Source organism: Zootoca vivipara, chromosome 2 (assembly GCF_963506605.1).
Source record: "Zootoca vivipara chromosome 2, rZooViv1.1, whole genome shotgun sequence".
Lineage (NCBI taxonomy): Eukaryota > Metazoa > Chordata > Lepidosauria > Squamata > Lacertidae > Zootoca > Zootoca vivipara.
The window spans coordinates 5,962,366-5,979,355 of NC_083277.1; the positions used below are offsets into that span (position 1 = coordinate 5,962,366).

Consider the following 16,990-nt stretch of genomic DNA (forward strand, 5'->3'; position numbering starts at 1 on the left):
AAAGCGGTTCTCAAACTCCCCCCCTCCCCGGCTCACATTTTCAGAAAAAACGTTTGCTCGCGCCGCTACCATTTTTATTTTATTTTTGATACGAAATACATTGGAGAACAACTCGCAACAGTGCTTGATTTATAGCACAGGACGCAGATACTTTGTAATACGAGTGTGGGGCATCCAGGAAGTCTAAAACTATGGAGCTACAGAAGAACAGGAATCATTCCCAAAATATAATAATTATAAACGAGTCTCATACATATCATGTACCTCTATCAACTCCCTGCTAGATTTTATCAGCCACAATGGACAGTCCCGGATTTACAGAAGCCGCTCCAGTTTCTGATTTGATCCTAGATCCTAGTCCTTTTCCTTAGGACGCCCCTATTTTCATCAGAGAAATGTCAGAGGGTACAGAGTTATCTGACCCCGGAGCCAAGGAGATAAGCCTTTAGAAGACATCTGAAGGCAGCCCTGTATAGAGACGTTTTGTAATGTAATGTTTTGTTATTTTTTTATATGGCGTTAAGATGCCCAGAGTGGCTGGGGCAACCCAGTCAGATGGGTGGGGTATCCTATATAATAATATGCAAGTGTCCCTGCGTCCAGTCCCTGTGTCCCGTGTGTCCCTGGGGTACTGCGCATGTACCCCAGAGACACAGGGATTGGACGGAGAGACAGAACGCGCACACACGCGCGCTCTCCCCCCCCCACCTACCGTTTCCCTGCGGCCGCCAACTGCTGCTCCAAGCGAGGAAGTTCCTTCCAAGGGGCGCCTTGAAGGAGCGGGCGGGAGAGAAGAAGCACGTCTTTTGCCAGCAGTACAATTCTCTGTCCGCTTACACAGCAGTAAACCCCGCTGTCCCTATAGGATTGCTTCTCCCTCCCTCCACCCGACAGAGCCGGCATTTGGCTCTGTCAGGTGGGGGCAGGGAGAAGCAGAGGATCGGATTGCTTCTCCCTCCCCCCCACCCGACAGAGCCGGCAACCCCGGGATGTTCTAGCGCCGGCATCCTCAGTCTGCCGATGTGAACAAGAGGGGAAGAGTGAGAGCTGTGGAATGCCATCCTGCAATGTTGAAATTGCCATTGTAATTTCCACTCCCTTCTCCGTTGCCTCGCTCGCTTTCTCACCTCCTTGAACCTCCCCCGCCCTGTCCTTCTTTCTTCCTCTCCCCCCCCCCCCCCTGCACTCTGGGGTCTGATTAAACGAGAAGGAAGTTTGGGAGTGGAGGCTGCGAAGCTCTCCCTTTAAGAGGCAGCCTGCAACCACGAATTGTTGAAATTGTCATTGCAGGCTGCCTCTTAAAGGGAGAGCTTCACTTCCACACTTCCTTCTCATTTAATCAGACACCGGAGCACGGGTGAGCGAGGCAACCGAGCAGGGAGGGGACGTTTGAGGAAACCCTTCTTGGAATGGTTTAAAGCCACAGCGTCCCCTGGTAAAAGGCTGAGATTTCTTCACCAGCCCTGTTTACTTGCTACAGCCTTTCACCTTCTTCCCCCAGTGTCCTGCCAGGTTGGCCCCTGATCCTGTTATGGCACTTAGGTCTTTTATTGGGCAGATGATGAGACAACTTTATAGGGACAGGAAAAGGCTGGATCTTCCTGAAACTTTTTCTTTCTTTCTTGGCTTTCACGGGGTGGGTGGGGAGGATGAAAGGGTGTCGTTTCCTCCCTGTCACACAGCCTTTCACTTGATCGTGGAGAGTGACGCTGCCCCGTCAAGAAGGGGGACGCAGCTGGCCCCCCTCTTTCCCTCATCCCCCCCCCGCCAATATTTCATATTGTGTCTTCCGGGGGAGGGTCCCACACGATATATCTGCGCTTTTGGGCTTAGTCACAGGTGCATCGGTGATAGCAGCACTCCCGGGCGAGGGCAGGGCGCCGACTCTCTTCTCCTAGAATGTGAGAATTGGTGTTTTCTAGGCAGTGCCATCTGAAGTATTCGTATTCTTCCCCTGTGCACCATCAGTTCACTAAAGCATGAGACTCATTAATCTCAGGGAGTCAAGGATTCGAGCCCCACGTTGGCCAAAAAGAATCCTGCATTGCAGGGGGTTGGACTAGATGACCCTGGGAGTCCCTCCCAGCTCTATGATTATTCTATCCATATATTCTGAATTAAGTGATCAGGCATTGCTAATGTAATCGTCTAACTGCGGTCACTGAACCCTCCTGTCCAAACTGTTCTAAGGCTGCACCTCCGCTGCCCTTAGTACACAAGTTAAACATTATGTCTTATCATTAAAAGCATTTCTTTCTAGAGAGAGAGAGAGGGAAAGCCGCAGCCCCGCTGCTCCTCTCACATATCTTCTAGCGCCCGTTATTGAACGGGCTGAAATACACTAGTAAATAATAAAATCACTATCATCATTATGTAATAAGATGTCCCTGTTTTCATTGGGAAAATGTTGGGAGCATATGGAAACATAGAATTGTAGCATTGGAAGGGACCCCAGGAGTCATCTAGTCCAACCTCCTGTGATGGAGGAACCTCAGCTAAATCACACATGACGGACAGCGAGAGGGCGTATAACAGAGGATTGAAGGCACAGGTCAGTTCTGCGTCCAGGGAAGCTGTCTAACAGCTCCATCAAGTACACAGGCTGAGACTGTCTGCAAACTGTCTCGCCAGAGTGGGGCATGTTTCCTGCTTGGACTACTGCAATGTGCTCTACGTGGGGCTACCTTTGAAGGTGACTAACTAATCCAGAATACGGCAGCTACACTGGTGACTGGGAGTGGCCGTCGAGAACATATAACACTGGTCTTAAAATACCTATATTGGCTCCCAGTACGTTTCCGAGCACAATTAAAAGTGTTGGTGCTGACCTTGAAAGCCCTAAACGTCCTTGGCCCAGTATACCTGAAGGAGCATATCCACCCTCATCATTCAGACCAGACACTGAGGTTCAGCTCCGAGGGCCTTCTGGCAGTTCCCTCACTGCGAGAAGCAAAGCTACAGGGAACCAGGCAGAGGGCCTTCTCGGTGGTGGCACCCGCCCTGTGGAACGCCCTCCCACCAGATGTCAAATAGAAAAAACAACTACCAGACTTTTAGAGGACATCTGAAGGCAGCCCTGTTTAGGGAAGTTTGTAATGTTTGATGTTTTATCGTGTTTTTAATATTCTGTTGGGAGCCACCCAGTGTCTGGGGAAACCCAGCCAGATGGGTGGGGTATAAATAAATTAGGTAAAAGTAAAGGTATCCCTGACTGTTTGGTCCAGTCGCGGACGACTCTGGGGTTGTGCACTCATCTCGCTCTATAGGCCAGTGTTGAAGCATTGATTCTTCAACATCAACTTCGTTGGACTGTTCATGTTGTGTGGATGCCTGATGGTCGTCTTCCAAAGCAACTACTCTATTCTGAACTTAAAAATGGAAAGTGTAATGCTGGTGGTCAACAAAAGTGGTTTAAAGACTCTTTCAAGGCAAATCTTTAAAAATGTAGGATAAACACCAACAACTGGGAAACACTGGCTTGCGAGCGCTCCAGTTGGAGAACAGCCTTTACCAAAGGTGTCATAGGCTTTGAAGACACTCGAACTCAGGATGCAAGGGAGAAATAATAATAATAATAATAATAATAATAATAATAATAATAATAATTTTCAAAATTTATTTATTTATTTATTATACCCCGCCCATTTGGCCGGGTTCTCCCGGCCACTCTGGGCGGCTTCCAACAAAACATTAAAATACAGAAATTCATCAAACATTAAAAGCTTCCCTAAACACGGCTGCCTTAAGATGCCTTAACATGCTAGGAGGAAAGCACGCTTGGCAAATCTACACCATGATCAACTCCCGCCCGGAAACAGCTTCTGGGTCATGTGGCCAGCATGACTAAGCCACTTCTGGTGAACCAGAGCAGCGCAAGGAAACGCCGTTTACCTTCCCGACGGAGCAGTACCTATTTATCTACTTGCACTTTGCCTTGCTTTCGAACTGCTAGGTGGGCAGGAGCTGGGACCGAGCGACGGGGCTCACCCCGTTGCGGGGATTTGAACCACCGACCTTCCGATCGGGCTCTGCGGTTTAGACCACGGCGCCATGTGCACTGTGTCCTAAATATTTAAACAAATATTATTTATTTAATAATAATAATAATTTCTTTTATATTATTATTATTATTATTATTATTATATTCCTAGTCCCTGGTGTGGACAGTGCTGAGCTACGTGGACTGGAGAAGGCAGAACGAGGAATGAGTGACAGGCGTGGGACACCCCCCTCCCCATATCAGGATTGATCTACATGAACCCGCTGCATACACTTTATGTGGAAGGCAATGAGATGAGGAAGAAGTTCCAGACCCTGAAGTCCCCACAGCAAACCTAAACTGGGGAGGGTGTGGCATCGCCGGCATCTCAGAAACGGCTGTGCTTCGCTGTTTGGCTGTGCAGGACCGAGAGAGGCAGAAAACACCTCCCAGATCTTCTCAATAGCTTGATGAGCACAGCTGCTTCTTTAAAGGGTGTTGGAGAGCAGTTGAGGTTCCTGGAACTGCAATGCCACAGACACCTACGTGGGTGCAGATCCAAACCATGAGGACGTGAAGGGCTAAGAACAACTGTTGTGGTTTGACTCTGGAGAAAGCCTTTGGAGGGGCTGTGGTTCAGCATCAGAACATCTGCTTTTCATGCAGAAGGCCCCAGGCTCCATCCCATGGGCGTACCCAGCGAGGGGCAGGGAGGGGCAGCTGCCCCCCCAGAAGCAAAAAATGGGTACGCCCCTGCTCCACCCCCAGCGATTCCAGGTAGGACTGGGAGAGTCTCCCTCTCAGAAACACCTAGGGATCCTTGCCAGTCAGTGCAGGCAAGATTGGCTTCCTTCGCTCCTCTTTAAACAGCTCTCTGTTTAGAACCACGGTTCGGCAAAGGACGTGGCAGCAAGCCACCCTGGTGTGGCAAGAGAGGGTGACAAATGTGGCAGCAAGAGTCAAGGACAGTCAAGGACACTCCATTTTGAACTGGACTGCAGACTTTTGTAACATTTAAGGATTATTGCCTGCCTGATTTTCATCACTGCATTTGTTGAATCCTGGCAAGGCTTTTAATGTGAGTAAACTCGTGTTTTCTTGCTTGCTTAATCAGTCTGTGTGTGATTTCTTCTTTAAGAGTGAAACATAGAAGGGAGAAAAGGAATCCAAGTCTGCCTAAGGATCCTTGGATATCATAGTTGGTCTAGAAGATCAGTATGCAGATGACACCCAGCTCTACCTCTCTTTTAAATCAGAACCAGTGAAGGCAGTGAATGTCCTGTGTGAGTGTCTGGAGGCGGTTGGAGGATGGCTGGTGGCTAACAGATTGAGGTTGAATCCTGACAAGACAGAAGCACAGTTTTGGGGGGACAGGAGGCGGGCAGGTGTGGAGGACTCCCTGGTCTTGAATGGGGTAACTGTGCCCCTGAAGGACCAGGTGCACAGACTGGGAGTCATTTTGGACTCACAGCTGTCCATGGAGGCGCAGGTCAATTCTGTGTCCAGGGCAGCTGTCTATCAGCTCCATCTGGTACGCAGGCTGAGACCCTACCTGCCTGCAGACTGTCTCACCAGAGTGGTGCATGCTCTGGTTATCTTCCGCTTGGACTACTGCAATGTGCTCTACATGGGGCTACCTTTGAAGGTGACCCGGAAACTACAACTAATCCAGAATGCGGCAGCTAGACTGGTGACTGAGAGTGGCTGCCAGGACCACATAACACCGGTCCTGAGAGATCTACATTGGCTCCCAGTACGTTTCCGAGCACAATTCAAAGTGTTGGAACTGACCATTAAAGCCCTAAATGGCCTCAGCCCAGTATACCTGAAGGAGCGTCTCCACCCCCATCATTCAGCCCGGACACTGAGATCCAGCGCCGAGGGCCTTCTGACGGTTCCTTCATTGCGAGAAGTGAGGTTACAGGGAACCAGGCAGAGGGCCTTCTTGGTAGTGGCACCCACCCTGTGGAACGCCCTCCCATCAGAGGTCAAGGAAATAAGCAGCTATCCTATTTTTAAAAGACATCTGAAGGCAGCCCTGTTTAGGGAAGTTTTTAATATTTAATGCTGTATTGTTTTAACACTCGATTGGGAGCCACCCAGAGTGGTTGGGGAAACTCAGCCAGATGTGGGCGGGGTAAAAATAAATTATTATTATTATTATTATTATTATTATTATTATTATTATTATTATTACTATTATTATTATTACTATTATTACTATTATTATTATTATTTCCCAAAAAGCTCCTAAAGATAAACGGCAAACAGATGGTGATTTTACTCTGCTGAAAGAGGTACAGTATTTGCATTCTCACACAAGTGAGAAAAAGAGGGAGAATGATTAATAAATAAACTATCCTATCCTACTCATCTAAATCTATTCAACGAAGCTGTCATGGAAAAGCTTAACTTGAACTCAATAATTCCCAAATGTTCAGTCCAAGACCTCCCAATATGTGTATCCATTATGCTTCTTCAGACCAGTTAAAATCTTCTTTAAAACACCAGCACCGAATCAAAGACTTTATCAATTAAAATACTTTATTGCTGCCCCGTCATAAATGTAGCTCTGTCCCTTTCTGCCCTTCGCCCCTGAGTCTTGAAGCCTATCCGGAGTTCCTCGTGGTTCCCGGCCGCTCACTTCTTGGCTTCAGCGTACTGGTGGAGCAGATCGCTGACATCTGTGCGCCCGACCCGGATCCAGCCGTCTTCCTTCATGTGATACACTGCGTGGGGCAACAGAGCGGTACCACACCGGTGAGCATGTGCAAAAGTAAAGCAGGCTCTCACCGAACGAGGGGGATATGGGGCTGGGGTGGGGAAATGGCTGCAGAACAACGGTGGGGGGAGCACTTACTGTTCACCACACCGCCTGAGTAGGCATCGCGGTGGGTGGCGTACGAGATGGCCTTCCTGCCGAGTTCGTAGGCCTCCTCCACGCTGAGATCTGGGCGATAGCCGCTGTCCAGGATCCCATAGGCATAGCAATTCCCACTTCCCGTGGAAAAGATGGGACCACCAAGGCGTACCCCGTTATCGTCTATGTAGTAAAGTCCAGGACCCTAGAAAAAGAGGAAGAACCCGCAGGTCTGGCCTCTTTCGCCTCTGACCCCGGCCACTTCCACCCAAGTCCCCTGCCTAGCTGATCTCGCACCCACTCCCCACCCGCTCATTCCCACCCCACTCCTCGAAATCACAAAGTTGTTTCTCTTCCTCAGGCACTCATTCTGGCAGCACTTCCCTTGTGCCCCCCAAGAGCCACACTCTTCTTTCCAGCTTTCTCATCAGTCGTCATTGCTCCCCCTCTCATTCATCGCATTAAGAAAACAGGCTTACAAAGGCTGACTAGTGGCTTATGAAAGTCAGGAGATGCATCAATTTCCCACACAGCTCAGTTCCTCCTTGGGGGTCACCACGTGGCAGTGAGCTGTGCAAAGCTAGAAGAAGACTCCCCCCGCCAGCAGCTAACTCTCGAAATGAACCTGTGAACCCCCTGCACTAAACCTCTCTTGAAAATGTGCCCTGGGTGAGTTCCCGGCGGTATGATAAATAAATATTTATCAGCTACGTATACACCATAGATTCAAAGCAAAACCTCCTCCCCAAAAGAATCCTGGGAACATTAGTTTACTGACCCCCACAGAACAGATAATCAGAAACCTTTTTGTGCCTCCTCATGGAGAGGTCTGGAGGGCGGCAACACAAGAACAGGGCCTTCTCTGCAGTGGCTCCCTGCTTGTGGAATGCTCTCCCCAGGGAGGCTCGCCTGGCACCTTCATTACATGTCTTCAGGCACTAGGCGGAAACGTTCCTCTATAACCAGGCCTTTGGCTGATTCTATGGCCTTTTAAATATGTTTGTGGGACGGCGGGTTTGTTCTGGCTTTTATTATATGCTTTGTGGTCGCATTTGGTATTTTTATGTTGTGAACTGCCCAGTGATGTTCAGATGGAGGGCGAAATACATTTTACACGTCACCGGGGAAGACAGGTGAACTAATGCCAGTGTACTGGAACAATCAAGGATCATCAGTGTCTACCGGTAAGCAATTCTCTTCAACATCATCCAACTTCGTTGGACTGGCCATGTTTTGCGGATGCCTAATGATCATCTTCGAAAGCAACTACTCTATTCCGAACTTAAAAATGGAAAGCGTAATGCTGGTGGTCAACAAAAGAGGTTTAAAGACTCTCTCAAGGCAAATCTTTAAAAATGTAGGATAAACACTGACAACTGGGAAACACCGGCCTGTGAGTGCTCCAGTTGGAGAACAGCCTTTACCAAAGGTGTCATGGGTTTTAAAAAAATCCTTCCAGTAGCACCTTAGAGACCAATTAAGTTTGTCATAGGTATGAGCTTTCGTGTGCATCTGAAGAAGTGTGTATGCACACGAAAGCACATACCTATGACAAACTTAGTTGGTCTCTAAGGTGCTACTGAAAGGAATTTTTTTGTTTGTTTGTTTCGACTACGTCAGACCAACACGGCTACCTACCTGTAACTATGGGTTTTGAAGACACTCTAACTCAGGACGCAAGGAAGAAATGTGCTAAGAGGAAGGCATGCTTGGCAAACCCTCACCATGATCAACTCCTATCCAGAATCCTATGTCCCCACTGTGGAAGGACGTGTGGATCCAGAACTGGCCTCCAGAGTCACATACAGACTTACTGTTAAGACTGTGTTCATGGAAGACAATCTTACTCGGCTACGAGGGATCGCCAAAGAAGAAGATGTTCAGATGAAGGGCGGAATACAAATTAAACCAATAAATAAACTACGATTCCCAGAACCTTTGCAAACTACAGTTCCCAGGATTCGGGGGTTGGGTCTGCTGGCTTTAAATGTGCAGTGTGTATTTAGGCAGGACTTGGCTGGCAATGAATGAGGAGGAATCCTAGAATCCCTCTTCCACCCAGACTTCCTCTCTCATCAGAACATCCAGCAGCCCCTCCTTTGACTCACCCCTTTGACTCACCCCTCACTGTGCTCCCATTTTCCTGAGAGATCCCCCCCATTCTGCCTCCCCCAATTGCCCCCCCATGGTCACGTTGCTGGTACCTTCTTGTCCCAGCCACACAGCATGCTCCCCACAGACAGCCCCATCCCCCTGTACTCAACAAGCATGTTGGCCAGCAGTTTGGAAGCAGCCGAGGTGCTGATTCGCTCCTTGTTGCGTAAGTAGTACAATCTGCCGGAAGAAATAATAATAATAATAATAATAAATTTATACTCCACCCATCTAGCCGGGTTTCCCCAGCCACTCTGGGCGGCTCCCAACAAAAACACAATTAAACATCGAACATTAAAAGCTTCCCTAAACAGGGCTGCCTTCAGATGTCTTCTAAAAGTCATATAGTTGTTTATTTCCTTGACATCTGACGGGAGGGCGTTCCACAGGATGGCCGCCACAACCGAGAAGGCCCTCTGCCTGGTTCCCTGTAGCTTCATTTCTCACAGGGAGGGAACTGCCAGAAGGCCCTCGGAGCTGGACCTCAGTGTCCGGGCTGAACAATGGGGGTGGAGACACGCCTTCAGGTATACGGCGCCGAGGCCGTTTTAAAGGTCAGCACCAACACTTTGAATTGTGGAAGGAAGGAAGGAAGGAAGGAAGGGGAGAGGTACAGAGGGGTAGGAGGAGAACGAAAGGGAGAGTTGCTTTCTCCTCTTCTTTTTCATAACTCCATTGCCTCCGCAGTTTTCAGGTGGGCCAACGGCCAATCTTGAGGCCTCCCAAGTAAAACTGTGGCGGCTGAGCTCCCATGTCGGGGCTTCACTATCCTTCTGGAATCTTCTGTCTATTCAACCAGACCCAGGCTGAGCTCAAATTATAATCCATCGAGAGGAGGTATGGCCCGGTAATCTTTTGCTGTGACCTGCTGAGCTACCATTTCAAGAAGACCCGGGGGGGGGGGTCAAAATATTCACAATATAAGCGTACCAGCTTTCGGGATCTCCCGAACTCTTCATCAGACTAGGGCCTGGTGAAGAATTCTGCAGAACTCTCAAACCTGCACAACTGTTTTGTGCCATTTTGGTTGGCCTAATAAAAGGCATTACCTTAGAATGGATATTGGAGTTTTCTTATGGGTCAGCCCGGCTGCCTTTATACGAGCACACACTCAATAATTCATTTTTTTTCATTGCCCAGCCCTGCCCTGCATACAGGTGAAACTCGGAAAATTAGAATATCGTCGAAAAGTGCATTTATTTCAGTAATGCAACTTATTATTTATTATTTTTCTTTTACTTTTTACAAATGCTTTCTTTTGGAAATTCCACAGTAATAAAACAAATAGTTGCAATAATACAAAAATAAACATCACTATTACATTTCATTAATTACATTCCATTTATAATTGACCCGCCTAACAACAAATAATTACAATCACAACAAATAAAGGCTTGACATATCTTGCTTTGCATGTCATGCATCTATCTCGTATATTGGTTTCGCCTTTTAAGTTGCGTTACTGAAATAAATGCATTTTTGACGATATTCTAAATTTCCGAGTTTTACCTGTATTTGCGAGATGGGGAAAATACCGGCAGAAGACAGAGGTTTACTGAGCAACCCAGCAGAGGTTGGATGGCTACCTGTCTTGGATGCTTTAGCTGACATTCCTGCATCACAGGGGGTTGGACTAGATGACCCCTTGGGTCCCTTCCAACTCTACAAATCTATGATTCTAGGTACCTACCTACCTGCAGTGTTTGGCCAGGAGTCGCTCCCAGTACTGGCAATCTGCAGCACACCCAGACATGGTGCCCAACAAGTAAGGGTTGATCTCAATGACTTTGTTGACCACCTTTTCACCTATGGGGAAGAGAGTCGTTTGGGGGGGGGGTTCAAGCCAGCAGTGGGGAGCCTCTGCCCCCCCCCCAGTCTAGGCCTAGGTCAGCCAGGCCTCCTCCTCCATTTAATCTGTGGTGCCATTTCAACTCTCTATGTCCCTGTGGTTACTCACTGATATAGCTGCCAGCCGATGCCCGGGAATCGGTGGCGACGATGACGCCATGCTGGAAAGTGAAGGCCATTGTGGTGGTGCCATGCGCCAGCTCAATCCGCTGCCCGGTGCTGCCACTGCCCTCGCAGTGGACCTGCAGGAACTCAGAAGGCTGACGGGGGAGAGAGGAAGCAATGGCATATAGAAATGCTTAATGCTAAGAAATCTCTTTTATCTGCCGTCCGAAGCTACTTTTGAGACTTTTCTTTTGCAATACACAGCAACAATAAATTATCGCGATGTTTGGGTGCTTCCTTTCCTTTCAGGAGGACGGCCACAACACGCCCCCCCCCCCCACTCAAACTGGTATCAAGCTGAGCTTCAATGAAGAATGGGCCAAATTTACAGTATATTTGAAAGACCACTGTCAACACGAACTCTTTGGCAGGTTTTAACTAACTCTTCCCCTTCATGGATCACTGCCTTGTCGTGGCGAAGGGGCTTAAATAACTTAGAGAAGTTATGTTTTGACCAAACGTGATCCACCTGGAGAAGGAACTGGCAAGCCACTCCAGTATCCCTGCCAAGAAAACTCTATGGACAAAGACAACAGGCATATAAAAGTTATGACGCTGGAAGATGAGCCCCTCAGGTCGGAAGGCGTCCAACATGCTACTGAGGAAGAGCGGAGGACAAGTACAAGTAGATTCAGAGCTGATGAAGCGGTTGGGCCAAAGCCGAGAGGACGCTCAGTTGCGGATATGCCTGGAAGCGAAAGGAAAGTCCGATGCTGTAAAGAAAAATATTGCATAGGAACCTGGAATGTAAGAACCATGGATAGAGGTAAGCTGGATGTGGTCAAAAATGAGATGGCAAGAATAAATATTGACATCCTGGGCATCAGTGAACTAAAATGGAAGGGAATAGGTGAATTCAGTTCGGGTGACTATCATATCTACTACTGTGGGCAAGAATCCCGTAAAAGAAATGGAGTGGCCCTCATAGTCAACGAAGGGGAGTGCCAAAGAATGCTCCAACTACCGCACAATTGCGCTCATTTCACACGCTAGCAAGGTTATGCTTAAAATTCTACAAGGCAGGCTTAGGCAGTATGTGGACCGAGAACTCCCAGACGTGCAAGCTGGATTTCGAAGGGGCAGAGGAACCAGAGACCAAATAGCAAACATGCGCTGGATTATGGAGAAAGCTAGAGAGTTCCAGAAAAACGTCTACTTCTGCTTCATTGACTATGCAAAAGCCTTTGACTGTGTCGACCACAGCAAACTTTGGCAAGTTCTTAAAGAAATGGGAGTGCCTGATCACCTTATCTGTCTCCTGAGAAATCTCTATGTGGGACAAGAAGCTACAGTTAGAACTGGATATGGAACAACTGATTGGTTCAAAATTGGGAAAGGAGTACGACAAGGTTGTATATTGTCTCCCTGCTTATTTAACTTATATGCAGAATTCATCATGCGAAAGGCTGGACTAGATGAATCCCAAGCCGGAATTAAGATTGCCGGAAGAAATATCAACAACCTCAGATATGCAGATGACACAACCTTGATGGCAGAAAGTGAGGAGGAATTAAAGAACCTTTTAATGAGGGTGAAAGAGGAGAGCGCAAAATATGGTCTGAAGCTCAACATCAAAAAAACCAAGATCATGGCCACTGGTCCCATCACCTCCTGGCAAATAGAAGGGGAAGAAATGGAGGCAGTGAGAGATTTTACTTTCTTGGGCTCCTTGATCACTGCAGATGGTGACAGCAGTCACGAAATTAAAAGCCGCCTGCTTCTTGGGAGAAAAGCAATGACAAACCTAGACTGCATCTTAAAAAGCAGAGACATCACCTTGCCGACAAAGGTCCGTATAGTTAAAGCTATGGTTTTCCCAGTAGTGATGTATGGAAGTGAGAGCTGGACCATCAAGAAGGCTGATCGCCGAAGAATTGATGCTTTTGAATTATGGTGCTGGAGGAGACTCTTGAGAGTCCCATGGACTGCAAGAAGATCAAACCTATCCATTCTGAAGGAAATCAGCCCTGAGTGCTCACTGGAAGGACAGATCCTGAAGCTGAGGCTCCAATACTTTGGCCACCTCATGAGAAGAGAAGAATCCTTGGAAAAGACCTTGATGTTGGGAAAGATGGAGGGCACTAGGAGAAGAGGACGACAGAGGACGAGATGGTTGGACAGTGTTCTCGAAGCTACGAACATGAGTTTGACCAAACTGCGGGAGGCAGTGCAAGACAGGAGTGCCTGGCGTGCTATGGTCCATGGGGTCACGAAGAGTCGGACACGACTAAACGACTAAACAACAACAACAACTAACTCTTGCAATGATGCATAAAGGTAAAGGTAAAGGGACCCCTGTCCATTAGGTCCAGTCGTGACCGACTCTGGGGTTGCGGCGCTCATCTCGCTTTACTGGCCGAGGGAGCTGCCGTACAGCTTCCAGGTCATGTGGCCAGCATGACTAAGCAACTTCTGTTGAACCAGAGCAGCGCACGAAAACGCTGTTTACCATCCCGCCAGAGCGGTACCTATTTATCTACTTGCACTTCGTGCTTTCGAACTGCTAGGTGGGCAGGAGCTGGGACTGAGCAACGGGAGCTCACCCTGTCGCGGCGATTCGAACCGCCAACCTTCCTGATCGGCAAGCCCTAGGCTCTGTTGTTTAACCCACAGCATCACCCACATCCCAACGCAATGATGCATAGATGTTGGATATAATGGAAGATTGTAAATTAGATGGACTTATTATATGCAGTTACTTAAAGAACTCACGGAGGGGAGGGGGAAGTCCTGAGATTCGGAAGAATCTTGTGTTATTTTTACCATATGTGATTATAATTGTGAATGGAGTTGTATAATCAAACAAAAAACATTTAAAAAACAAAACAAACTGGTATCAAGCTGCCAGTGATGGATTTGGGCTTCTCAAATTTGAGCGGTGTCCTGTGCGATGCCAAAATTTGGCGCCGCCACCCACCTCCCGGCTTCTGCCCCAAGTCATTGCGGCACTTGCTGTGGGGGGCCTGGCTAGGCACCCCATCCCGTTTCGAAGTGACACATGTCAACCTCCCTCACAGATCTTTCAAGTGCTGGTGGAGCCCGGTGAGCAGCATTCTGCACATGCCCAAGGGCAGCGTCCTTCTCGGCAGGCAGGCGTTTTAAACGTAGTTAACTTTGCAAAAGACAAGGTCGCAAATCGTAAAATAAATCCCCAGAATTACAGCGAAGTCTTATCATAAGTAAGATATACCTGTAAAAGAAAGCCAGGCATTGCAGGACGCAGTAACAGAAACTCCCTATCCAACTCCTTTTGGGTCTTCTGAATTTTCACATAACAATGGGAAATGGGGCTCTATCTATGCCACTAGCCAAAGGGACAGCCCATCTTTCCAAAGGAAAGGGGGACCCCCCACCCTTCCTTGCTAGACCCAGCTGGTTACACTGGAAGGAATGCACTTCTGATATGCAGGTTAAACCCGATTTCATCAGCTTGGAGTTGTTTTAGGGTTGCTGCTTTTAAAGAGCTGTAATCCCACCAGCGCTTTCTTGAAATTTAGCACAAATCAAGCAAGGAGAAAGTTCAGTGAGGCGCACATGGGCCCAGAGACAGATGCTACAACAGTACTGAACAAATACAAAACCACAGCAGCCTCTAGGTTGAGAGAACAAATGACAGAGGGCTGGGGAGGGAGCCCCGTTTAGGGAAGTTTTTAATGTTTGATGTTTTATTTTATTTTAAATATTTTGTTGGAAGCTGCCCAGAGTGGCTGGGGAAACCCAGCCAGATGGGGGCGGGGCCCCAAACTGTCACCGCCCAGCAGAAGGCGGCGGACAGGGATCACTCGCTGGCGTTGGAAAGGCACTCTGCACGCGCTCAGAGACTATCCCCCATGGTTCCCCCTTCAGTCACCGGACTGCTGCGCCGAACCGCAGTGGCCCTCCCGCCTCTTCTTCGCCCCTCTCCCCGCCTCCCGCTTCGGCCTCACCTGCCTCCCGGGGGGCACGGCGATCTGGGGCTTCTCCACCCCAAAGGCGTAATGCCCGGCTGCCCCCGGCCTTGGGGTGGCGGCTCCTCCGAGCGGGTTCCAGTCCCAAGCGCCGCGCTCCAGTCTGCAAATGTCGAGGAGCGCCATCGCCGCCGCCTCGCCTCTTTCTTCTCAGTGAAAGCGAAAGCGACAGCGCACGACCCGTGTCCTTCCTGCCTCCCCCCCCCCCGCCTCTCCTCTCCTCCTTCTCTGCCTCTTCTCCGTGCGCCACGTCGGGGAAGGTCAAGGGCGCGCTCGAGGAGGCTGCCGGGGAAGGAGCAGGGCGCACGCTTGGGGAGAGGCGCGCACCGAGGGGACCCTATCCAAACTGACCCCAGTTCCACCCTCTTTGTTGGAGGGGGCGGGAGAATCTGGGGAATGAAGTGGGGCAGCTGGGGGGGGGAAGAGAAAATCCCCTCCCATCCCTGCAGGGATGAATGGATAGGTTTTCACGATGTCCGGTTCTGTAAATTTTTGCCATGACCCTTTGGCTAGCTCCAGGCTCATAGCGTCCCAGCTCTGGTTTTGATTGCTTGTTTTGTTTGGAAACGGTGTTTTGCGAGCTTTGCTTTGGCGAAAACGTAGCTCACAGTGTGTATACACACGTGAACAAGATCACGTGGAGAAAGTGGACAGGGAAGGTTTTCCCTCCATCTCCCACGACGGCAGAATTCGTGAAGCTGAAGGTTGAAAGCCCTGCAAGAGGGTCCGCTCTGGATTATGGCACAACACCAGTCACTGGGTTGGGAGCAGACTTGACTTCAACAGGCCATCCTGGTTTTTTAAAAAATAAAAAAATATAAAAATCTCCAGCATGCAGCTTCAATCACAGTAAAATGAAGAGCGGCTTCTTTTTAACCTGATCCTCATCAAGAGCTCCGCGGGATGATAAAAACTCCCTAGCCTTTATTATGCTCAGGGTTGCAGCCTGATGGGGGCACTCTCTAGCACAGAATTCGTGAAACACTTTCAATAACAGCTACAAATCGATTCAAAAGCGAGCAACCCATGCAAGCAACCTGCTCCTTTCAACCGCTAGGTGGCGCTGGCTACACGCGCCGCGGCCGCCAGCAGGTGGAATGCCCGACGGTTCCAACCTTGCGTGACCGAATTTACCCAGCAACCGATGACGCGTCCCATGCCTTTTTCATCCATTGGTTCGGCGGGGCACCGCTAGGATGATCAGCTCGGCGGAGTGCCAGGCGCTGTACTAGGAGGGGCGGGAGGAGAGGAAACCACACGGGCCGCTTCCCGCCTCTTAGATCGACGCGAGAGAGGAAAAAGAGAAGCAACAGATCGCCATTGTTCTTGCCCTTCCCCCTTGCCTTCCTGACCAACCCACAAAGTCCACCTTCCAGGCCCCATGAAATCCCAGCTCTGCAGCAATTGCAATCATATTAGATTCTGGACTTTTGCATTATTTCATTGATTTCAAAAGCGGCCCGTCCTGCTGTTTCTGCAGAATGAGGCGCTGGATAGCTTGCCCCCTTCCCCAGTCCTGCCCTTAGCACACACATCCCACTCCCCTTTGCAAAGAACCACTTTCCTAGCAAAGAATCGCCAACTTGCTTCTCCAAGCAGGGCTCCTGTGCCTTTGACTGCAGTGCAAGAACAAAACTTCTGCCAACTCTGTCCTGGGAACAGCTGCACTAGGTGGATTCCTGCCCGTTGTGTAGCTCTTGAGGCCAGACGGGAAATTCTCTGTCCTTGGAAAGGACAAGCCAAACACTCCCTGAGCTGGAAGTTAATTATATCCTTGGGGTTTTCCCTTGATGTCATGCCGCAAGACTCTGGAGCTTGGTAATGAATGGGCAGGAAACATTTATGCACACCATATAATACAGTGACTCTTCTGGTCAGAATCTTCTTTGACCATTGGCCCTGCTGGCTTCTGATAGGGGTTGGGAGTTCAACAACATCTGGAGGGCCACAGCTTCCCTAACCCAGCCCTAATGATTTTTTTCATGCCCTATAGTTTTCCATTCCTGCTGATGTTCACCTTTGCTCAGTCCCGGAAGT

At 49.0% G+C, this 16,990-nt stretch overlaps 1 protein-coding gene across 1 annotated transcript; it reads right to left on the bottom strand.

Annotated features, from left to right (window-relative positions):
* Positions 1 to 6,471: 6,471 nt before the first annotated feature.
* PSMB8 (proteasome 20S subunit beta 8) lies at positions 6,472 to 15,115 on the bottom strand. The gene is made up of 6 exons (XM_035107854.2): positions 14,933 to 15,115; positions 10,951 to 11,101; positions 10,688 to 10,799; positions 9,044 to 9,173; positions 6,840 to 7,044; positions 6,472 to 6,708 (listed from the first exon to the last, which is right to left on the bottom strand). The coding sequence occupies exons 1-6, from the start codon at positions 15,077 to 15,079 to the stop codon at positions 6,620 to 6,622; spliced, it is 834 nt and encodes a 277-aa protein (XP_034963745.2). The 5' UTR covers positions 15,080 to 15,115; the 3' UTR covers positions 6,472 to 6,619.
* Between the last annotated feature and the right edge of the window lie 1,875 nt (positions 15,116 to 16,990).